The sequence below is a fragment of the Cyphomyrmex costatus genome, unplaced genomic scaffold, assembly GCF_001594065.2.
Source record: "Cyphomyrmex costatus isolate MS0001 unplaced genomic scaffold, Ccosl1.0 scaffold474, whole genome shotgun sequence".
Lineage (NCBI taxonomy): Eukaryota > Metazoa > Arthropoda > Insecta > Hymenoptera > Formicidae > Cyphomyrmex > Cyphomyrmex costatus.
The window spans coordinates 215475-238783 of NW_017279009.1; the positions used below are offsets into that span (position 1 = coordinate 215475).

Here is a 23309-nt window from a genome sequence, read left to right on the forward strand (position 1 = left end):
TTCCTTTTTCATTGTAGCAAAAGTAAGTCAGTGATTTAATTAAAAAAACTTTTTCACATTTTAACAATAAGTCGACTGAGAATACTTATAAGAATTTAACTCACGTTTAAATATTATAATATTTGAATTAAATATTATTTGCATGTTATAACGTATAAAATTTGTTTTTTTTTTTTATAAAAATTAGGTCATCTCAAAATCACTTGTCATACGTAAAACGAATAACACTTCATCTGCAACGGTTTAATAAACATCAGAGACATCTTTAAGTCCATCACAGTTTTCTATAAATATCTAATAAGCGAGAACGATTAATCATTTTAAATATATCTCACAGTTATTCACGAATCATCCCGCGTTTCACTATGCAAGGAAGATATTCGGATGAATTTCATTTCTTACTGTAATCGATCTATTAGGAATGTGTGTGTGTGTGTGTGTGTGGTAGGCGATTTCTTATTCAGTAAAAAGCTACAAATCAACGTATGATTAGACTATGAGATGCGACACATCGGCAGTGTAGGCGGCGGGCGACAACCGGATGTCGTCGGCGCGGGAGATTGGTCGTTGTCTTAGGTCGCTGTCACCAGGCCAGGCGCGACCTGGACTGCGCGAGCCCACATTCGCCCTGGCGACTGTGTCGACCGCTAAGCTCACCGTCGCGGGATCATTCAAACCGTTGCTCTGAATCCTTCGCTGCGTGACTATCGATGCCCGCAAAGTTTTCCGTTTCTGCGTACGAAACAATAGAATGCAATAATTGACGACATAGGTGCATGAAATTATACGATCTAAAAGTCCTAAAGTCTCATGAAGATATAAGGATTAAATGTCTCAAAAGTAGATTTTAATAAGAATTTTTTGTTAGAGATAATTTTAAAAAATTTCTTAATTAGTAATTTCAAAAATAATGCTTTTACAAGTAAAGTTTTACTGCAATCGGAATAACTTTTAATTATTTTGATTAATTTTTGATGTAATTTGATTAAATCGATCTTGTCGACTTCTTTAAATTGATTAAATTGAATTACCTCGATCATTCCTCGCCACTTGTCGGCTGCGTGTCTTGCTAGTTCCATCTTCCTTTGTTTACGTATTTGGTGCTTTTTGTATGCCATTTCAATTATAATTAGAGCGACTCCGCCGCCGATACCGACGCCGACGACGATGAATACTCCTGCCATGTTCTCCAGGCCGAGAGTGTTTGGCATTTTTTCAAATTGCTCGCATTGTTGCACATTGCCATGCAAGATCCAAAGATTATCGAGGCTCTCCATGAAACCACCTGCAAAAGAATCATGATTAGAAGAAAGTCGCTGAATAGAAAATTGGAATTTCACGAGCATAAAATGCTTTACGTTAATTGAGATTTGTTGTATACTTACTTTCATGGAAGTCTAAGATCGCCAATGTTACAGCATCCGCCCAAGGCGATCCTTTTTGCAAACCAATTCCGTAACCTGAACGGCCAAATAGTTCACCAGCCGTTACTAATTCACAATCTTGAGCCGCTTCAAATTCTAGTCGCGAACTATCCCAAATGAAGGCCATTAATTTCCTGAAAAGAAGAAGAGTGATGTGATAATGTAATTACGTTGACGTGCAAAATATATTAAATCACGACACGGTTATTAATGTTGTTAGAGGTATTTAAACATCGGTTAAATAGTTACTTAATGGAATGTATGTTAGATTGTGCTTCAATTGTTTTAAGCAACATATTACAAGATCGAAGATATTGAAAGTATAATGAGATTTCAGAAATAAATTTAATATGTATTTAATGATTCTCTCTCTCTCTCTCTCTCTCTCTCTCTCTCTCTCTCTCTCTCTCTCTCTCTCTCTTTCAATAATCTAAATTTCAACTTGAGCAAAGAATTAATGGTCTCAAAAATTGAAATGCTTACCCAATTTTAATATCGCGAATCGCGTCTTCGGCAGTGTCATAGTTATTTGCCTCCATTGTACGATACATATTAGACAATTCTACTTGGCGTCTGAAGTACATGTCCACGGAGGATCCCTTTACCGTCGCACACGTCAAATTCTCCATTGTATTTCTGAGCTTTATAAATAAATTGTTGCAAGTTTTTATATCGGATCGCATACCAGATATATTGATTCTCTCTCTCTCTCTCTCTCTCTCTCTCTCTCTATCTCTCTCTCTCTCTCTCTCTCTCTCTCGGTAAGGAACATAATTAATTTAATATATCCTTACTCGAGCATCGTTGATGCCGGTGAGTTTAGTTTTTGGTCGTTCCAAAACGAGGAACGCCGCCAAATTAGCGGTGTACGATGCGACGATGATCATAGCGAACCCGGCCCACACCATTCCCAGCACACGAGCGGAAAAACTCCGTGGAGTACCTACAGAATTTAAATGACAATAAAGAATTTGATTAACAATTGAACAGCCACGTAGAAAACGATCTAAGTAAGTATTAAGAACACTAGTTAAAAGATTTGAACTTTAATTTGTAATTTTTTTTTTCCTCCAAGTGAGACATTTGATTGTAAAATAAATGAAAAAGGGATGAAAAAGTAATACCTTACCCTCTCCTATACCGCTATTCAATAATACACCCCAAGCAAACCAGATAGCACTGGATAGATTGAGAGCATCTTCCTCGGTGCCGTCGGTGTTGGCTAATTTGAATCTGCCGAAGGGTGAAAATCGATCGAGCAGATACAAAACCAACGCCACTACGTGCACCGATACCATTACCAGGATCCAAAGGGTATTGCTGAACGGTTGTAAGAAAGAGACTAGAGTGGAAGATCTAGAAGGCTAAACTCAGAAAAAAAATATATATATATCTATTTTTATATAAAAAATATGTTTTTACTTTATAAAAAAGTAAGGAAAATACCTTCTTCTCAAGGATAGTGATGCCTTGATACTTGAACGGCTTACTGAATTCGATAAACTCGGCACGTTCTGGATTAATCGTTAATGGTGCGACGATCATGTCCGCTCGTTCGTTAACTATCTCGCCAATAAGACCTGTCCATTCTTTTTTTCCTCCGACTTTTGATGTATCAATACATAACAAAAGAACAAGAAAAAACAAAGTAGAAATTCAAATTATTAATCCCTTGGTGCCTATAAAAACGAATTTAGAAACTAGATAATAAGATAGAATTTATTTGGATTATCTTTGGAATAAACACTTATTCTTTCTTTAAAAATTTAATATTTTATATTTGTATAAAATTGGACTTGGTGGCGTGCAAGTGAGTGCATGTATGTTGTAAGCATTAGTGTTTAATTAACGTAATTTAAATAGATTCAGAGCGTTTGAAGCGTTGAGAAACAGAGAAAGTAAAGGCAATAGTAGAGGTGTAAGATAAGGTGTCAAAAGAAGTTTTAGACTTGGCGACTTGGCGTTGCTCGTGTAGATTATGACGTCCAGGGACGCGGATATGTCAGATTCTGGCGGGAAGATAAGAAGACCGCCGAACTAAGACATTAGACAGAGTAAGTTGGTTGTAGAAGATAAGGAAGAAGGGAGATATTCGAAGACAATGGGAGGATGCCAGAATTAGAGAAACGAGATATAATAAAAAATATAAAGGGATAGTAGCTGAAGGAAGAAGGCCTATATATGTATTTCACGAAAGAGAATTTTCAGGAGATGGGGAGAAGAGATAAGATTATAATGCTCATTTCCACCAATGTGTGCAGATTAACTTTAATCTCGGTTCAATTTCCTCTTTGTCTTTTTCTAGTTATAAAAATTAGAAAAAGATAAACAGTATGTTAAACCGAGATTAAAGTTAATCTTTATTGGTGGAAATTAAAGTAAATGGGTTATAAATGGATTAAGACTTTTTATGTAAAACCAAATCTCCTTCTTGGCTGCAGTAAAGTTGAAGTGTAATAAAATCTTCTTCTATTTGTATAAAATTCTATAATTCTCTTATCTTTACCCGAAGTGTTCTTGATTACGTAGCTGCCAAACTGACCATCTGGCGACAGAGCTAAACTGTATGTGAAGTTTATCGTTTTTGACAACTCCTTTAGTAAATCCACGCAATATCCTTTACAGCAAAACATTTGTTTATCTGTTGGAAAGAAAAAAATAATATATATAATATTCTATTATATTTTCTAACTGTAGTAAGTAATTTTGAATACTATGGATCTGATTATTGTTATGACAAGATCAGTTACTGTTTCTATCGAATCTAAGAAGATGAGAAACGCCACAGTAAATAGAGCACCACAACAACTTAAGTTTAATTCATACCAATTCGTCACTTTTGTGTCAGTGACGTTTTTCAACGCACCTTCTGTTATGTTGAAGTGCGGACATGCGATCTCATCAGGGAGACACTTGACCTCATTGTCGGGTAATTCACGAACGTAAACGAACGGCTTTTCCTCGATTGTCAGCACCTTTAAATGCGTAGGTATCATGAAACCCTCGGGTTTGATCTTCAAACGACCCGGCCATATAATGTTGGATTCATTCACTCGCAGCTTCATCTTGGTACCATTCTGTTTAATAGAATTATTTAGAATCACAAAGAATCATTACGTTCGAATTGTGACTAACGCAAAGATGTGCCATTTTACACAGAGATGCTTTTTGAATTGTCTACTCACAGCGGGATAGAAGTACTGGCCGACGGACACCTGTGTCTTGTTGTTGTCTGGACCTGTGTACTGGATGTTGATTATGTCATACTCGGCGAATATCCGGTCCCCATTATCGTCGAATGCCACTCGACCCGTCGAACCATGCGGTAGTACTTGCTTGCGAATATACCTGAAAAAAAAAAAAATAAAAAAATAAAAGCGACTTAATAGAACTTTTATTTAAAAAAAGAATTTTTTTTACTATACCAGAGATTTGTAAAAAAAATTTCGAATTTCTCAGAGAATTAAATATAAGAGATGATCATACTGAAAAAGACTCTTGCCGGTTTCCCATATGGAACCGGAATCGCTGCAGTCTTTTGGTGCCTCGGTGATCTTCTCCGTCTGATTCATCGCTCGCAATGCGGATACGAGGACATATCTAAACAGTGCGCAGAGAAACATATGTAGGAAAAAAGTTTTTCAAGAATATTTAAAATTTCTTTGAAATAAGAAACACAAATTAGCTTGCAAAAAAACTCTTATTGTGCTATTAATTTCTTATTATTGATTATATTTAATTATTCGAAAAGCTTAAAAGGTATCGTGGTACCTAGGTAAAGACAGATGTGCAACGTGGTGGAAACCGAGTAAATATATTGATAATTGAGAGCATATACTAACAAGCTGTCGGTTATATGCGATTTTTCCTGAGTAGCATTGATCAGCTTCAACCCCAGTAAGCCATCTGGCGCGTTTGGGGCGTCCAACGCTTGTTCGGTGACAATCCACACATATCCGGCGCCGGTCATATTTAAATTAGCCGCGTCGTTGAAAATTACTTCTGCATCCTTCTTCCTGTCGCGTGTTCAAAAAAGTTCATTGAAGTATTTTTGCAATTAAAATCCATGTAAAATTGATATTAAATAATTATCAATTTCTTTTGTACTTAATTTGTACTTTACGACATTTCTTATTCTGTTTCGCCATAATTCTCGAAATTCATAAATATAACGGTGAATACTTACGAAGCGTACATGAGACAGACTCTCGCCTGTGCGCTTTTCATTTCCCTCAATTGTTCCTCGAAGTTGTGTAATCCTGGTTCGAATTCAATGACTGATTCGACCTGAAATAATAATATTTAGTAACAAAAATTTTTTTTTAAATTTATATAACGTAGGTAATAGTAAATATTATTAAGAAAATTACATAACTATTTGTTTAAAGTAGGGATCTTTTGAAGGAATAGTAGAGATATAGTGTTTAAACTATAAGATCTATAAATTACACGATTTAAAAAATAATAGTACAATTAAAAATAGTTAAAGTATATTATATAACATAATATAATATTATTGTAGTAACTAGGAAAAGGTCCAAATTATTGTGCAACATGCCTGCACTTTGATTTCTACGTCATCTTCTAAATTCTGCGACGTCGTCTGGAAACGTCCAAGGAGCGCGCGACCGTCAGTATCGGAGCTATGAATGAAGATGATCTTCATGTAGTTAAAGTGCTTCAGTAGTTCAACCCAAACATCCGCTTGATGAGAATACGGTGGTACAGTACGCAAAAATGAGACATGAATATTCTGGAAATATGTACCGTTTAATTACTGCGATATCGTCAATCGCATACAATATATTATATATTGTTTTTTACTTGGATAATGATGTAAATATTTTTTATACTTATCTTAATATATCTTCGGTTTTGTTTTACACATTTTAATTTGCCTTAATTTTTGTATCTATCGTTAAATTACGCGAATTATTTCTTTTATTTTATTCTATACGTACTTTATCCGAAAAAGCGGAATCCCTGGATGATATGCCAATCACGGGTATGTGATAAAAACCGCTCGTATAAGAAACCGCTGCCGGTGATAAATCGCCTGTAAGCGGATGCGATACCACTACCGCATACACCTGTTCGGCTATTAAAGATCGGCAGACGCTCAATGCAGTTCTGATAGGGTTGGAGTCCATTTCGATTACCGTGTGCTTGTATGTCACCCCTTTATTGACGTATTGGAAATCGAAATTGAGATGCTGAAATTGAGGTATATGTATGTATGCATAGTTATATTGAATATACACTAAATATATTGTACAAGTATATTAAAACACACAAAATTTTTTTAAAAATACATTTAACAATTATTTTAAGTCAAGTTATATATATACATATATAATATCGTAAGTTATATACAATATTATTACATGCTGTTATTACAAAATTATCATTATTAATCTTACGTCAATCGTTTTTTCAAAGTGCTGTTTGCTGTCAACATTCGAAAGAACACCGCCGATCTTAAAGTACCTTGGGTTGTTATAGCTCAATGTCTTGGCGAGGACAAGTCCTAACCGTGGAGCAGTGTGCAAGATAATGAAGATGAGTGACAGCACAATCTTCATACGTAATCTCGCCATCGTGTAGCTATCGTATCCTTAAACAAATTTTTACGTTAAATCAATAAATTACTAATTTTTTGACAATTGATGTTGAAATTTTATTTATGATTTGAATAAAGTGAGATGATGTATATACATATACATACATACATATTTTTTAACTTAAATCTTAATATACTTAAAATACTAAAGTTAAATTAATATTATTACTAGAATTAAGATTGCTGTATGATAAACAATATATAATCAATCAAATTAAACAAAATATAATTAATTAGTAAAGTATGAGTAGTTTTAGATCTTTTTTTTATGTTATACTTTTTAGTTTAACTAAAGAAAATAATATTAAGTGATACTTTAACGTGCCTATAAATTATACAAAATATTTAAGAACTTTTTATTTTTAACTATAGTAAATCGCAATATCATTTTTGTTACAATTTATAATCTTAGATATTTTCAATAACTGACATCAATTAAATTCCACTGTATAAAAAGTGAACTTATGGAAAAGTTATTATCATAAAAGTATAAATTACATTTTTTTGTTGGACCTTATTGATGCTAAAGGTTTTAAGAGTAACTGGATCATTGAGTTTGTATTTTCTAGAGTAAACAACCTTCACCCATTTTCATGAATGTTCGTATTTTTGCAACGTCAAATAAATTATTGTTTTAACTCGTGTTTCTCTACGTGTTTTATTTCGTCTTCAACATATCCTTATGTTCAAAGATAGCGTTTTACAATTAGTATAATTTAACTTATACGTTTATTCAGAGTGTTATACAAACACATATTTGAAAATAATAATTATTGTTGTTATGGAAAATTTACTGGGTTTTCGCGATTCACGCATCTTAAAAAGAAATTCAAGCAGCTTACTCACGTATAATTTCTGATGCTTTATTACATGCACCTTAGATATTTTGTCCGGTTCTCTGGAGTAAAACACGGATCTTCAAGGATCCCTCGGAACGTATCTATTTATTATATGTCAAAATCAGTCCACGCCCAAGAGAAGCGAACATTGGTACAGTCCAAACGCTAATGCTGACCTCGAGATAGAACGCGAGCGCAGGGGATGAAGAGAGTTGGGAGATTTATCATTGATCCAGTCGGATGCTGCGCGTAGAAGTTACCCCCGCCACGAGGTTTGATCAAGAAATCGCCAAATTCAAACAATGCTAATCGAAACAGTCGCCGCGCCAATCTGTTTCTACGTTTATTATTATTACGGCTGCTTTTTTTTATAATACTATTACGGCTGTTATTATTTTCTGAAAAGCTATTTAATGTACAAAGTTCATCTATAAATAATGTTGACGTTATATTAATGGGAGATAAATTAATGAAACAAATTGATATTTTTCAACGAAGTTATCAAACAATATTAAATGATATTAGATTAAATAATAGCACACAATTAATGACACATCACAATTATCTTTTTAAATCTTATTTACGTATATAATTAAAATTTATATTTGGAGATGCAGCATTTCGCGAAATGATTATCTCTGCGCAAACTTCTTCCACAATTGCTGTTACCAAATAATTACGGCAATCGAGGGCGAACAGTGCACGCTAGATGACGTAATGACAAGCGAAGGCCGACGTCTAGGAGACAATCAGCTTAAACCGCAATGCGAAGCACTTTCTAATGAGATTTTGGACGCAACATTTTGTGAGCGATTAGCAATTTACTTTAGGTCAAAGAATAATTTCCAGGCTCGCGTTGAAACAACAAATGATATACGTTTAAAATTTTAAATTTACGTATAACAATATGTAAGGTAAATTTTGCAATTATCACTGCAGTTGAGTTGACAACCGTGATTTTCGACTTTACAAAGTATTTATATCTTTATATGAATAACTATGTGAAATGTGTTTATTACATCTTTATGAAAAGTAGATTGTTTATTCGATTATAACATGAAACGTTGTGTTTCAAAATACTTTTGCTCATTAGAGAAAAAGTTTTTTTTTTTCAAAATAATATTATAATTTGATTATACATTTTATTTAATACAAGTTCTAAAGAGTAGATACTAATTTGCTATTCTTTCTTTTATTATAAAATTTAAAATTTTTTAAAATATATATCTATATACTATATACTAAACGTGGAAATATGAATGTAGAATTAATTTCAATAATCTAAGCAATTTTGATTTTCCTAAATTTCATTCAGATGTCAAAACGTAAAAACATACATATATACAAGTACTTGGAGCGTAGCAATTAGATTCTTTTGTTATTAAAAAATTTCTGATTTTTTTAAATGTATATCAAGCATTATGTAAATTCTATTTTACTTAAATTTTAAAATATTAAAATAAATTTTATTTTTTTAGAACAATTAAATTTCATCCAACATTTTGGCTGTTAATGTTTTTTATACAAATGTGTGTAGTCATTCGTTCAATCTTTTTCCTTCATCAAAAAACTTCGTACAGTTCCATATTCATGTAACCCAGTTTCTGCCGTTCAAAAATGATGACTCTTGTCCCGCGATAGTTACACGCGTGGTTTTTCCCTTGTCAGTACGTTCGCACGTGGGTCGTGGATGATTTCCGTGAAGATGCCTTTGCGCGTCAGCGTCACCGATGTATCGATCCCACTGTAAATTTCCAGTTAGTAGCAACCCTCCACCAGTCTGCGTGCGCACCCCACTCGTGTTCACTGAGAGAGTCTCAGTAAGTCTCAGTCTACATCACAAAGTCGGGAAAAGTGTTTTGGTAGCTAGACAGGAAAACGCTAACCATCGATCGTTGACATTTCTATACCTCGAGTTCAAATTTGTCAGGCTCGTCTTTGAAAATCACAAATCAAGAAACACCGAAGCCCTCCTCACCGAGGAGCTTTCGGTATAATCAAAGGGAAGGAAAGCCATAAGGGTTGTATGATCAAAACAGCGTCCCTATACAGGTAGACATCGTGTCCAAGTAGTGGCAGAGCTCCGTTCTCCAATCAGTGGAGAAGAAGGCGAGGGTGAACGCCAGGTGTGGTGAGAGCGGTATAAGAGCGAAGAAAGAGCTCGAGGAGCTGCTGGACGAGAGACCAGAGAGAGACCGTTCGACTAAATCACGCGCGACCAACCAAGTAATATAATCCAATGTATTACGGTCCCCCCGGTTCCGCCGAGGAAGCCGCCGATGAAACATGTCGCTACCACGGGAATGGAGCTTTCAGGACGCGTGTCGGGCGTCGAGCCTGTTGGCCGACGTCGACATCGGCGTCCCTACGGCAGCGTCCCAGGAGATGGCCGTCACCGGCGGCAATCTTATTGACGAGAATATGAATGATCAGCCGGCGACTCAGCTGGGCTCGCTATTCTCCATCCATTCAGCGCCGGTGTACGATCTGAGCGGTGTCGCCAGCGGGGTGCCGTCACCGAAGCGGCCGGCGTCCTTGGCGGTGCAGGCGACGGCGACGTCGACGCCAGTCGTACCGCCGCACCTGCAGAGCCCCGAAGGCACCGTCGTCGAGGACGAGGACAACGACAACCTGCTGACGATATCCAGTCTCACTGCCCGGCCGCTCATCGCCAAATCTAGGGAGCTCAGGTCGGTGTTGGAGTGAATATTGTCGGGGGTGTGTTAACCACAGGTATCGGCAAACGAGCGCCGATTATGTACATGCTTGCTTATGCGATAATCTACACGCGTTCTATCCTTCTTTTTGTTCAGCGCGCTGTTTCATTGCAGTATTGAATTGTTGCATGCAAAACGTGCCGTTTCCATCAATGATGATTTTCTATAGCGATTTCTGAGGAAACGATAATACGTAAACATACGTTTAACTTTAGTTTTGTGCGTGTTAAATTATGCTAATTCATTTTTCTTATACGTCAGATACGATTCCTCTCACGAGTAAAGTTCACGTTACAGATTGCTTGTAAATTGTTATTATAATTTTTGTATCAACTTTTCTCAGTATTTATTACGAAGCGTAGTCGAGGGTAATTTTGTATTTTCCTAATTTAAACGTATTCAAACAACAAAAAATGTCTAAAATCGGCTCATAAGACGTTTTTTTCGTCTAAAAGACGACTTAAAAGGACATCTTATGTCACAATTTCAGACTTTGTGTTGTTTGATCATCATTCGTGATTATTCAATACAATAACAGCCTAAATGCTAATTCAGATCCGTCAGATATGCAGCTCCGAAGAGAAGGAAATCCCGGCAAAGAAACGAGATCAAGAAACCCCGGAACACCACGTACGTCCCTCTGGACGGTGGTTACGGCTGGGTAGTAGTGTTCGGCGCCTTCTTCGTGCAGTTCTGGGTGGCCGGATTGGTCAAGTCCTATGGAGTGCTCTACGTCGAGGTCATGGAAACTTTCAAGGACTCATCCGCCTCGGTCGCGTCTTGGATACCAGCGATTCTGACGTGCCTATGTTTAGCGCTTGGTAAGTCATCGTTATCGTTTAGGCATCTCTGTCTCCGCGACCTATAGTTTCTCGAGGAAAAAGAAAGCGTACGATTATGATCCGTCGTTAGTTGACCTTGTCCGTCGTTATAATATTTAATCGAGGCGCGCTAAATCGATATTTCGTTTCGCAGCTCCGGTAACGAGTATGCTCTGCCAGAAGTATAGCTGTCGAACGGTGGTTTTCGTGGGTGGACTTTTCTGCGCTCTAGGACTTACAACTAGTTACTTTGCCACGCGATTAATACACCTCTTTTTTACATTTGGAGTGCTGACAGGTTTGTACAATTTGAATTCCAACTTTATGACCTGATTCTTACATCAGTCCTTCATCTTACGTTACATCTTTCGCATCGTCGACCAGTTCCAATATCGTATTTTACTGAAGAAGCAAAGTTAAAAGTGTCCTTGCAGGTATCGGCGGTGGCTTATCGACGACTCCAGGTATAATCCTGGTATCGCAGTACTTCGACAAGCATCGTGCTTTGGCAAATGGGATTTGCGTGTCTGGCACTGCCGCGGGTAGCTTCGTATTCCCGCTACTGATCGAATTTCTAGTGAAAGACTTCGGCTTTCACGGCACAATACTGCTATTAGGCGGTTGCATGCTGCACGTATGTGTCAGTGCGACACTGTACCGACCACTGGACGAAAATTATGCTCCTGAGGAAGACGTCTCAGTGGAGAAGATCGAGAAGGAACTGAAAGATCAGGTATAAGCAAATGCTCAATTGATATGATATGTTATACATATATCTACATTGTTATTATTATAATATTTATTATGTATGCATATTATACATGGATATTATTTATAAAATATATAATTATAAGCAGATATATTTCCTTTATAAAATATTACAGGATCAGGACAAATCAAAGCAACAAAAATTGGAATTATTGTTCGCCAACGATCCAACTGCCCGGCACAACATGCTAAACGAATTGTTCCACCAAAACAGCGGCGTGGTGGCGGTCGAGCTAACCGACAGTGACGAGGAGAAGGATGTGATGGGCGAGGGTCTCCGCATGAAGCCTATTTCCAAGATTCGTAGCTCTAGTATCTTGCACAGCGTGGAGGATCTGTCTACAGACTCGACGTGCGTATACAAGGCCGCCAGATCATCGCTCCGATCGTTGAAGTCGTCTGTGACGGCGATGGGTCCGCCGGAACAGCAGCAGCAACAGCCACCGCCATCGCCGCCGAATAGGATTCCGTCCTTGACGCTGACATCGTCGACGGAATCTAAGATCACGTTCATGCAAAGACTAACGCGCTATCTCGACTTGTCGCTGCTGAAGAATCCGCAGTTCATCATGATGTGCTTCTCCGTCAGCCTGATGTCCACTGGTAGCCCATACATGCTGTATTACCTGCCAGCGTATGTCCACGCCGCTGGTTACACGAAATCGGAAGCCGGCTACCTGGTGGCCATCTCCGCCGTGCTCGATTTGTGCGGCAGGCTCGGTCTTGGCTGGCTCTCGGATCTCAAGCTGTTCGATCGGCGGAAAGGATATATTGGCAGGTGGGCGCGGATTTCATTCACACGTGTATCTCGATCTCTATCAGATTTCAGAATAAGATATGTTAAGACGTGGACCTAGTTGGAAAGAGACACAAATAATCATGCTAATTAAAACTTATAATTATATATATATATATATATATATCTGTATTTCCGATAAATAAATTATGAAAATCGATTCCAGAAAATATCTGTGGATCGTTTCTATTCGCTTTATTTGTGATATACTTATAGAGATTGCAATTTAATGCGTTTATTTTAGAATCCTGAGAAATATTCTGGGATATCATCGGTTTAAATATTTATTCAATGAACAATTAATTATCCCAATGCGATATCTGCTTTAAATATCTTTAGACGGGTTTTTTCGTTCCGAGGGCGATAAAACGAAAGTTATATAATAGCTATAATATTAAATTATTGAATGTTCTTTTTTTTTCATTGAACAGCGTGGTGGGTGCTGGCGTGGCGGTCTTGGCGATTCCGATGGCTCACTCCTTTTATGTGCTGGCCTGTTCCGTCGGCATGTACGGGTTGTGCCTAGGCTGTTGGTTCCTCCTAGTTCCCGTCCTGCTCGCCGATCAATACGGCACCGATAAAATATCGTCCAGCTACGGTCTCGTGAGGATGTTCCAGAGCTTTGGAGCGATCTCCATTCCGCCTCTCGCAGGTAACGACGTCACTTTTTTGTTCGAGAGAACTTTGAGAACATTTCTCAAAGGCATCAAATGTCCTTTAATTCAAATCGAGCCGATTTTCTTTTTCTTCTCTTCCCTTTAATTTCATCGACCTCTCTCTGTGTGTATGTGCGTGTTTGAGAGAGACTATATTATAAAAAAGTAAAAAAGGATAAGTATACGCGCGACTCACTCCAGAGACAATATAGAAAATACCAAGACATGTATTGCACTATATATTGCGTTAATTGTCCGCATAATTACGTCTAAGAGTGCGGAGATAAAAATATAAAAGCTGTACACACGCACACACATATACATGTACCGCCAGGGTTGCTCTTTGTTTCAACCACCGCTGGTTTTCCTTGCAGGGTTGCTTTTTTCTAATAAGTAAATAGCGATCGATGTGTGCAATACAGGATAAAAATTAAGATTTTTTGTCATCAGATGGGATCTTATGTCTAATAATTTTTATGAATAATTATATGCATCTTTTGAATTATATTGACGACCGCCTTTTTTAAATTGTTTTGATATTAATCATCTTTGAAAATTATTATTTACATTTTCTCGCAGCTTCTTTTTTATCTATTTGTTCAGATTTTTATTTAATTTATGTTAAGTAATTCTATCTTGATATATTTTTTATCTTAATAAACTTGTACGTTATAGTTATATTAATTGCTCGGATGATTTTTGAAATAGAATAGTAAAATACTGCAGCCATCACTAATTCGGAATCGATTTTTCTTTAAAGAAAATGTCAAATCACTAATATAGTATTTGAGTTATATAAAGGATCATAATTATTATGTAATGTTAATAAGATGATATTATATATATATATATATATATATATATATATATAAGATAGTGAAACAAATATGATTACAATTCAAGTTTTATAAAAAAATAAATGGTACACTAAAATATTTACGAGAATATCCCTAAAGCGTGATTGCATGAATTTACATATATTTAAATTAACGTAGATACTTTTTATTTTCATGAAATTTATTTTTTCCTAGCGATATAACTACATATTTCTAACGAATTTTTATTAATTTTATTATAATTACTACATATATTATATTGATTATATAATAATTGGTAATATTATTCCAGGTTATCTTCGCGATGTAACTGGAAGCTACACTGTGTGTTTTTTGTGTATGGGTACGTGCATGGTCATAGGGGGTTTACCTCTACTTTTGGTTTTCAACGAGAACCAAACAAATCCAACAAAGCTGCCCGTGAACGCCGAGAATAACAATCGTCAAGAGGACACTACCATAAAAGGATAAATTATTTTGAAAATGTGATCGTTGACTATAAAGTGATTTAATGTGTAATAGGAAAATAAATAAATCGTAACAGTTGTCACAAAAAAGAATATATTGTAATACTTACTGAATATCTCCCTGCCATTTTTACATTGAGACAAAGTATCTTTGTTAGATAAATTTAATGAAATAGATTAAACTTATACATATTCATGCAATATTTATTCATCATATTCTTGAATTATTCTTGACATTCTCATTGTATTTCAATATTTTCAACATATTTATTCTGACAAGTATTTTTTAAATAAGTTTCATTAACATTCGGTAAGTTTTAAATTATACGTGTTTTCTAAACACATACACGTGTAAACAATAATGTTCATGAGTATATATATGTCTCACAAATCTCAAAAAACGTATAAACAGTCTTCAAAAAGTTTCCTTATCCTATTTTTATTATTTACATTTTACATATTACAATTAAATACAAAATCTCTTATTAATGCAATGTTTATATATAAAAAAGGGTGACTACCACAAAAAGTAAATTGATTCAAATGTATATATGAATAATATTTAAAAAAATTATGACAAATATAATCTATAATATAAAATCTTTACAATATAATCTATAATATAAACCTTTTTAAATATAGAATATTTACATGTTGAGTCATGAGCTTTACGTATTTTTTTTCTTTATTCTTTAAATAAGTATGTATGTGTGGGTGTGGGTGTGTATGCGCGCGCGCATGTACATACACACAGTGAGTTGTATAATTGTATTTAAAAATTTCGAAATAAGTTTAAAATTAATATACACACATCCACACATACACAATTTCTGTTAGACATATATATGTATTATTATATAATCCCTATACGAATAATCTCGAAGGATTTTATTCACTAAAGTATAAAGTCATATTCAAAGCGCTATATATGGCAGTCTGATTACGAGATTATTCGAGATAGTCTGATGCAATAATTATCCAGTATTATCCATAATCTCTTATCAAAATTTTAAGAATAATTTTGAGAATCAGACAATTATATTTAGCGCTAAACGTAAAATATACATAATACAAGTAGAACGTAAGTTAGAGTTACAAGTTTCCACATTTCATATGTAAACAGAATCTTGAATCACATTTCGCAATCACAATAAAAAAAAAATAATCCAGAAGGATACTATGACAAATTACTTCAATCAGAAACTTTCATGGCAGTTATTTCTGTATAAGGACTAAAATCGATGTAAATTCGGTAACTTTAATTTTCAATATCATAGATAGAGAATGAATGTACGTAATATATTGTACTGCATAACTCTATTTCACTTGCATCTTATCAATGCAATCCAGATAGTACCTCTGAAACTTCCAATACGTCAATGGATAATGTCTATGAATTTTTAATGCACTGATAAGATAATCACTAATGGTCATTGAGATCGTCAAAGAAATACATATATCTACATTTATTGCAAATTTCACGTAGGCTTCCAAGCTACCACTCTCATCTTGTTGTTCAGTTCTTGCAATATGAGAGAACAAGTGAGCTGTTTCTCTGGAGATAATCCATTGATACCATCCATTTCGTCATCATCGTCACCCATACCACTATTACTGCCATTTTTGCCTTTTCCCTTTCCTTTTCGTTTCTTCTTTTTATTCAACTGACGACAATCAATATCATTTGAATTGTCTGTGGTCCTTCTGATCTATAAGAATAAAATAACTTTTAGACAAGTTTAAGAATATCAAATATTCTTTCAAACAATATAATAATATATTATAATACAATATTATTATATATATTAAAAAATGAGACAAGTACTAATATATTGTGCATAGCAATAACACAACCTGAAACAGAATTATGATCTAATAAATCTATGTGTATACAAAATGTTAATATTAAAAACAAAATTCTATTCTACCTTGGCACTTTTTTTCATCTGCTTATCATATTCCAAAGCGTCATAATAATTTGGCTTCTCGCGTTTAATGCGATTCGTTCTTCTTGTTTTCATCACTCCACTGTCTGGACTTGGTGGACTTTTGATAGAATTACGTCTTGCATTGAAAAAAGAATGTCCGCAGGGACAAGCTTTGCAGGCAACAGGTACCTTGTTATAAGAGAAGCAATCACATTTATTAATAATATTCTCGACTTAGTACAGCATGCAATTTACAGATAATTAATTTAATAAATATCAGTATATAAAATATTCTAAAGTACAAAATTTATCAAATTCTTAAAATAATATCACTATAACATTCATAAAAAAAATACTAAATAATATACAAGTATATAATAATTTAATAACTATTATTTCATTCAATTAAAAGATAAAACTTCGGTGAGATAATGCATTTACGCAGAATAATTTTTTTGTCTACAAAAAAAATGTCGCATATTTTATACGATACTTTGCGTATAATTTCAATATTAAATTTTGAGAAAATTTAATAAATATATATAAAGTAAATATTACAGAAACGTTCAATAAATAATAAAAATAGACATGCATTTTTCATGACAAATGTGAATCATTAAATTACATAAATAAGGCGTATGAAACTTCATAAATATATGAAAGGCATACTGTATATGTGTGTGAATATAAATATTAAAAAAAATATATGAATTATTACACACGACGGGAATTTATCTAAATATACCTGCTGCTCGCATTTGGGGCATCCCTTGCTAATTGTTTTTGTCTTGGCCATATTTCGATCCGAGCTACTTCAACGATACAGAGATTATTTCCAATTAGGAAATGTAAACATGACAATCGTAACAAAGAAACAAGCAATTATGGCTGTTTTGATGTACGTACTCAGCGCCGCACTTCAACACAGTGTTGAAACTCTGTAGATAACTTGATACAAGTTCTCGATGTCGACAATTACCGACAGTTGGCAAGGAATGAGCGCAATTATCGATGTAGTTTTTAAAGTAACCCGGAAAATATTTCAATTTAAACAATGTAAATTCAAATTGGCAAAATATTATATTTAAAGAACAGAAATATGATTTTCATTGTGACATTATTTGACACATATATGTATATCTCAAGTAATTCTGGTATTTTGCTCAATCATGCATGATCATTACATATCTTTATTCTTTTTAGCTTGACTTTTTTTCTTGTGTTTATTTGTGCGTTATCAAAAATTTATAACTTCCCACACTGCATGAAAAATATCTGTATTTACACGAATCATTTTTTGAAATATTACAATAAAATATATTTCAGAAATATTATATGTTATTGCAAACAAAGAATATTTTAAAAGCTGATATTTTCTGAACATATGAGATGTTTATGTTTTAGAAAGATTTCATGAAAAACTTCTGAAATAATTAAATTCTTGCAATGAAATATATTGCAAAATATTTCTGAAATATTTCATGCTGCATGGATTAGATTTCTTAAATTACTTAATGCAAACTTACCGTAAACATTTTATTACGTAAACATATAATTTTGAAATATAATATGGTAATACCCCTCCCCCCCCCCATTCTTCAAGCCCGCAGAAGGAGAGACCTTTCTTTGCTAGCCTCGGAGACTTTCGGTGAACGGTGGACCGAGCGATTTAAGACCTAGTGGGGATATGATATGCGGGTGAACCTCGTAACCGGTGAACGTACGCCTGGCGATCTTAATAATAAAACGACGAGGGTCGCGCGTAGAAACCGCGCGTTCTCGTTCTCTGCGCATGTGCCGTTAGACCAAAGAGTGGGAGGATCGAAGGGATATGTCTCGGAATAGAGGAAGTGCTCTCGTGGTTCCGACGTGACTGGACGTGACCTTAAAGGAAAACGGAGGAAGCGTGCACTGTGCGCGAGTCACGTCAGTTCTCGTTTCCGAGGGACGGTGCAGGATATCCACTCGCGCGAGGACTCGTCGTGCGACGGAGTGATGCGCGGCGCGGGGAACGCGAGGGGACGGTCTCTGACGATAGACGATATTGTTGTTTACATTTCTCTCCAAGTGCATTCTCGCGGGACCGCCATATAGGGAAACCACCTTGCTTCTTCGCGTACATGCCGTCTTTCTCGGAGGACTCCCGAATCGTACAAGTGGCACAACGCTGTGGAGTATCGACGAAGGAGATTATGGACCATCTGGAAAGGTATCGATAGAATAAAAGTAGTGCTTTAGCTCCGAGGAGGCGAACTGCTGCCTGCTAAACCGTTGATCCACGTTCCAGTTTAAGCTATGGTGTGTAAGAAATATATATATATTCACAGCACAGCAGAGTGTATATCGCCCCTCGCTTGTATGGCTTAGTGTGATAAAGCAACTATCTATAATAGAAGGAATTCTCATATCAGGTCTCAGACCTTCGAATTTCGATACCACCAGGAATGCCTTGATATTTTTTTCCCTTGATATTTTATCATACAATACTGTCACTATATCTGCCTTAAGAGAGTACTTTAGTGGGTCGGAAATTTAAAAGGAGAGATTAGAAAAAAGAAAAGAAAGATATCGAAGAGAGTACCGGCCGTAAACATGTCAGACGAGTGTGTCCTCCCAAATTCTTAAAATTCCTCAGGGAGTGAACGATAGCTATGTTTATTCCAATAGAAGAAATGTTTTACAAACTACTGGGGGACTGAAGATTTCAAGACGTGGAGCTTTTCCCTTCTCTGAGAAGATTAAATACTGAATCACCTGATCCACCTTTTACTCATAATACTGTGATTCCTCCAGGTAGCTCAGAAATTCATCTAGAGGAATAAAAAGAAGACCTGAGGGTTTGGTTCTAAGAGTACTTAATTCGAATGTGGATGGAAAAAGTTGGTCTATTGCGATCTAACTTCCGTAGAAGCTCCCGCGAAGCGACGAAAATGTGACATATCATCCTGGACAACGAACGTTGTAGTGTTGCAAGAGAGAAAAAAAAAAGGAAAAATGGTACACGCAGTAGTTGTGGTTCTCGCTCTGATCTCCGTCAGTGTATCCGCCTACGAGCATACCGCCGCGGATCAGTGCGACTGGTCCGGAAGGTTTGTATTTTTCATCGTAGCACACAGTCTCTTTCTCTCTCTACGTTTCACGAACTTTCACGTCAGTGCCGTAACAAGCACGCGACTGATGTGACTTTAAAAGTCGCTGGCTATATAGTCTGACGGTCAGACCACTCCACTGTAACATTATTTTCAGCTTTTTTTTTATTTCCACTTTTTAACCTTAATCATTTGCTCCGAAATTTTATAAACTGACAATTTTATGGATCCAGTTTTAAATAAATATATCTTTGCTTGAAGTTAAAGTAATTGAACGTGGATTTTTTTTATTTTATAGATCAAAATATTCGAGGGATAAGATTATGTAACTGAAATTGTGTAAAGAGAGAGTTATGAAAAACAATTGTTATAATTGTTGAAAAAATCAATGGACTTATGGAGTACTTATAGGACTAATACTTTCTATTAATAAGACAAAATGTGAGAGAGAGAGAGAGAGAAAGATTTTTATGTTTAATATAATTTTAACATTTCCAATTAACACAATGAGCACCAATCAATTTTTATAGGTGTATCGCAGAAGCTGAAGCTTGAAACTATCCAATCTTTGGAAATTATTTTTTATGTAATTTGAAAATCTTGATTAGTTATTTTAGTATTCGCCGGAAATCACGGAAATCTGTAGCACACAATTTGTGTCGCCGGGGCGCTCAACGTGTTGAATATATAGCATAGCATTAATACGAGTCATTCTTTCCTCTCTCTGTAATTTCTAATGAATAGCATTATTATTTCTCCCTATTTCTCGTTGTAATACATTTGTGAAAATAGATGTATTAATTTTGAAATGTAAATACTTTGCGTAGCGGAGGAGAAAGTGGTGGTGTCCGACCGGTATACTTGCGCTGTGCTCGGGGAACGGTACTATGGCGCTATCCTCATGACGCTTTGAGAGTAGTCCTTTCCTTCCCGGTCTCATTCTTAGAGAACACTTCTCTCAGCTATCTGGGTTTCCGTGCCTGCGTCAAGATCTCTGGGCCTGTGCGGGTCTTTCTGGAAGCTGGCGGCAAGCTGAGACAACTCTATTCTCCGTCCGATGGCAAGCACGAACTTACACATCGGTGCTTCCGCTCGCGGAAGCATACAGCCGCACTTTACATGGAAGCTGAGGATGATTATTCCTTTAAAAACACCAAGGTCAAGCTACAATATGACCTGGAGCCAAATTCTGTGAAGGGGGGAACACTTCGCGTGCCGGACGAAGAGGAGGACTGCAGACCTTGCTCCATGGAGGAACTTGCCAAGGCTTATTGCCAAAGCGACCTGGTTGCTAAAGGCACTGTCACTGATGTCGAACAGAATCCTAAAATGGATACGTCTGAACTGATACTTAGGGTCACCAAGATTCTGCGCTATATAGCCCAGGAAGCTGAGGTAAAATTATATAAGACGACATATACTTTAACTTTTCTATCAAACTTAACGCGTGTGTAAGCCAATTACAAAGTACAAATTATTGCAGGGTAATGAAATTGACGCGTCTTTGAAGAAAAGCGTGCGTGTGCGAATACCAATGGTATGTGATGCGCGGCACGGCCTAGGTGAATTTGTGATAATGGCCAAACGACGTCTCGGAGACCTCACCTTGGTATGCGCGCCTAGACTGGAAGCGTGGATGCAAATTGTACATGAAATGGATAATGCGCCCTGCGTTCTTCATAGCTAGCTAATAAGATGATTTTTTTTGGAAAGTCGTAAAGACATGTACACGATGCACAATAGATACAGTATCGTGTTACAAAATTGGAAATCAATCATTAATAGAGTAATACCGTATAGAAAACTGCCGTCTAGCCATTTGTATGAGGATATCGTATATTTAGGGAATATCATTCTTTGTGTACATACTACATACTGTCAGATTGTCGATCTCCAAACTGTGATATTATTTGTTGTATTAAGAAGAACATGGAAGAACGTGCACAAAGAAACAGAGAAAGCACATTTGCCTTAATACTTGTTCTAGACTATTTTAGAGATTAGAAAAATCATGTATAGAATATTCCAGGCATCACTCACTCTTTCCCTTAAAAATTTCTTTTTCGTAACTCTTATTTACTCTCTTTTTCTTATCCTAGTTTGCAATCATCATTTTCTCATTTTATAACATACTAAAATTTAATTGAAATTTAATTGAAAAAAAACCATTATCTCCAGTAATTAAGGACGAATAAGAGTATAACGTTGTTGTTGTTAATACGCACAGTAATAAAAGAAGTAAATTTCTTCAAATTACTACTTTTTTCTATAGAAATAATAAATTTCGACTCATTTTGAAATCATCTTCAACTAATACAAATTTAATATTCCTCCTTTGTATATATTGTTCGAGTCATATCAAATTTACAGATTTAATGCTGTAATCTCTGTTAAATTTAAATTAATAATAATTGACTACATTTTTTTGTGGTCATTAAAGTATAAAGAATGACTTACAATAATATAAAGATGTCTTTAAAAATTGGATTAATTAATTTAATAAAAATAAAAAGTGATTTTTCGTAAACTACATAAATTTGGTCAACATTTTTGTTGTAATTACTTGGCGTGCTTATATACTTGAGCGTCTACTTTCTAACTGATAATTTAATAATACAATTGGTCGGTTAGCAATGTAAATAAAAAGAGTGAGTACATAAGTCATTAATAAAAATAATTGTAGGACAGAGAGAGTAGATTGTATGTTTCATTGAGAAACAAAATATACTTCAGATTATACAAAGAAAGGTTTTGTTATGTATTTGTGTTCCTCTTGAAACTTAAATCTTTTCAATTCTGTAAAATTACGAATTTCTTAGTCTTTGGAATTTATATAGAAATTTATGTAGCAACATTCTGTTAGAATCTATTGCCAAGTGTGCAGTGCTTAAAAATAGATATATTGCAATTTTATTGGGCGAGTGATGGACTCGCTACAGAGTTGAGCATATTTTGTTCATATTCATACAATATTATATAATTTTGTATAGATTAAATAATAAAGAAGATATTTGGAAATAAAAAAATTATGCATTCATATCCATATCCTATACCTCTAATATAAAAAATGTTTATACGCAATAAAAAAAATTGTCTATAATACTGTATCGATTGATAGGTGACAGAGAGTCATGTAATTTATAATATTTATACAACAATTGAAGCGTCAATATATTCATACGACACAGTCTCAAAATATTCTGTATTTAGGAAAGAATTTCTAGAACAGAGAGAGAGAGAGAGAGAGAAGAGAGAGAGGAAAACAATTAGTGTAATGTATAATAATTTATTTCTGCAAAAACTGTTTTAATATACCTCTATGATTTAATTCTGGAACCATGCGAGATC

The 23309-nt window shown here is 35.3% G+C and overlaps 4 protein-coding genes across 5 annotated transcripts; 2 read left to right on the forward strand and 2 right to left on the reverse strand.

Moving 5' to 3' along the window:
* Nucleotides 1-309: 309 nt before the first annotated feature.
* Nmdar1 (glutamate ionotropic receptor NMDA type subunit 1) lies at nt 310-7969 on the reverse strand. Of its 2 annotated transcripts, XM_018544881.1 has the most exons (17): nt 7891-7969; nt 6845-7038; nt 6386-6637; nt 5983-6177; nt 5611-5711; nt 5267-5440; nt 4911-5024; nt 4610-4772; nt 4291-4501; nt 3931-4065; nt 2871-3028; nt 2554-2788; nt 2219-2367; nt 1908-2065; nt 1386-1558; nt 1032-1285; nt 490-732 (listed from the first exon to the last, which is right to left on the reverse strand). In XM_018544881.1, the coding sequence occupies exons 2-17, from the start codon at nt 7019-7021 to the stop codon at nt 490-492; spliced, it is 2892 nt and encodes a 963-aa protein (XP_018400383.1). In that variant the 5' UTR covers nt 7022-7038; nt 7891-7969. The 2 variants fall into 2 exon arrangements, with proteins under 2 accessions (XP_018400384.1, XP_018400383.1); XM_018544882.1 differs by lacking the exon at nt 7891-7969 and having other exon boundaries at nt 310-732; nt 6845-7021.
* Nucleotides 7970-9738: 1769 nt separating this feature from the next.
* Nucleotides 9739-14995, forward strand: Sln (monocarboxylic acid transporter silnoon). Its single transcript, XM_018545001.1, has 7 exons — nt 9739-10573; nt 11156-11421; nt 11576-11719; nt 11856-12154; nt 12306-12967; nt 13417-13637; nt 14770-14995. The coding sequence occupies exons 1-7, from the start codon at nt 10170-10172 to the stop codon at nt 14946-14948; spliced, it is 2175 nt and encodes a 724-aa protein (XP_018400503.1). The 5' UTR covers nt 9739-10169; the 3' UTR covers nt 14949-14995.
* A 1386-nt stretch (nt 14996-16381) lies between these two features.
* Nucleotides 16382-17747, reverse strand: LOC108778036 (UPF0547 protein C16orf87). The gene is made up of 3 exons (XM_018545095.1): nt 17618-17747; nt 16873-17061; nt 16382-16653 (listed from the first exon to the last, which is right to left on the reverse strand). Exons 1-3 carry the CDS (start codon nt 17666-17668, stop codon nt 16423-16425), a joined length of 471 nt encoding a protein of 156 aa, XP_018400597.1. The 5' UTR covers nt 17669-17747; the 3' UTR covers nt 16382-16422.
* A 1204-nt stretch (nt 17748-18951) lies between these two features.
* Nucleotides 18952-21987, forward strand: Metrn (meteorin). Its single transcript, XM_018545028.1, has 3 exons — nt 18952-19961; nt 20789-21356; nt 21445-21987. Exons 1-3 carry the CDS (start codon nt 19867-19869, stop codon nt 21646-21648), a joined length of 867 nt encoding a protein of 288 aa, XP_018400530.1. The 5' UTR covers nt 18952-19866; the 3' UTR covers nt 21649-21987.
* The last annotated feature ends 1322 nt before the right edge of the window (nt 21988-23309 follow it).

Coding starts and splice junctions, on each gene's coding strand:
- Nmdar1 (XM_018544882.1), bottom strand. CDS start 7,021: ATGGCGAGATTACGTATGAAGATTGTGCTGTCACTCATCTTCATTATC. Junction 4,773..4,910: donor ACCGGCAAGAGTCTTTTTCA/GTATGATCATCT, acceptor TTTTTTTTTCAG/GTATATTCGCAAGCAAGTAC. Junction 733..1,031: donor AGTGGCGAGGAATGATCGAG/GTAATTCAATTT, acceptor TTTCGTACGCAG/AAACGGAAAACTTTGCGGGC.
- Sln (XM_018545001.1), top strand. CDS start 10,170: ATGTCGCTACCACGGGAATGGAGCTTTCAGGACGCGTGTCGGGCGTCG. Junction 11,720..11,855: donor TACATTTGGAGTGCTGACAG/GTTTGTACAATT, acceptor GTGTCCTTGCAG/GTATCGGCGGTGGCTTATCG. Junction 13,638..14,769: donor CTCCATTCCGCCTCTCGCAG/GTAACGACGTCA, acceptor ATATTATTCCAG/GTTATCTTCGCGATGTAACT.
- LOC108778036 (XM_018545095.1), bottom strand. CDS start 17,668: ATGGCCAAGACAAAAACAATTAGCAAGGGATGCCCCAAATGCGAGCAG. Junction 17,062..17,617: donor GCCCCAAATGCGAGCAGCAG/GTATATTTAGAT, acceptor TCTTATAACAAG/GTACCTGTTGCCTGCAAAGC. Junction 16,654..16,872: donor AGATGAAAAAAAGTGCCAAG/GTAGAATAGAAT, acceptor TTATTCTTATAG/ATCAGAAGGACCACAGACAA.
- Metrn (XM_018545028.1), top strand. CDS start 19,867: ATGGTACACGCAGTAGTTGTGGTTCTCGCTCTGATCTCCGTCAGTGTA. Junction 19,962..20,788: donor CAGTGCGACTGGTCCGGAAG/GTTTGTATTTTT, acceptor TACTTTGCGTAG/CGGAGGAGAAAGTGGTGGTG. Junction 21,357..21,444: donor ATATAGCCCAGGAAGCTGAG/GTAAAATTATAT, acceptor AAATTATTGCAG/GGTAATGAAATTGACGCGTC.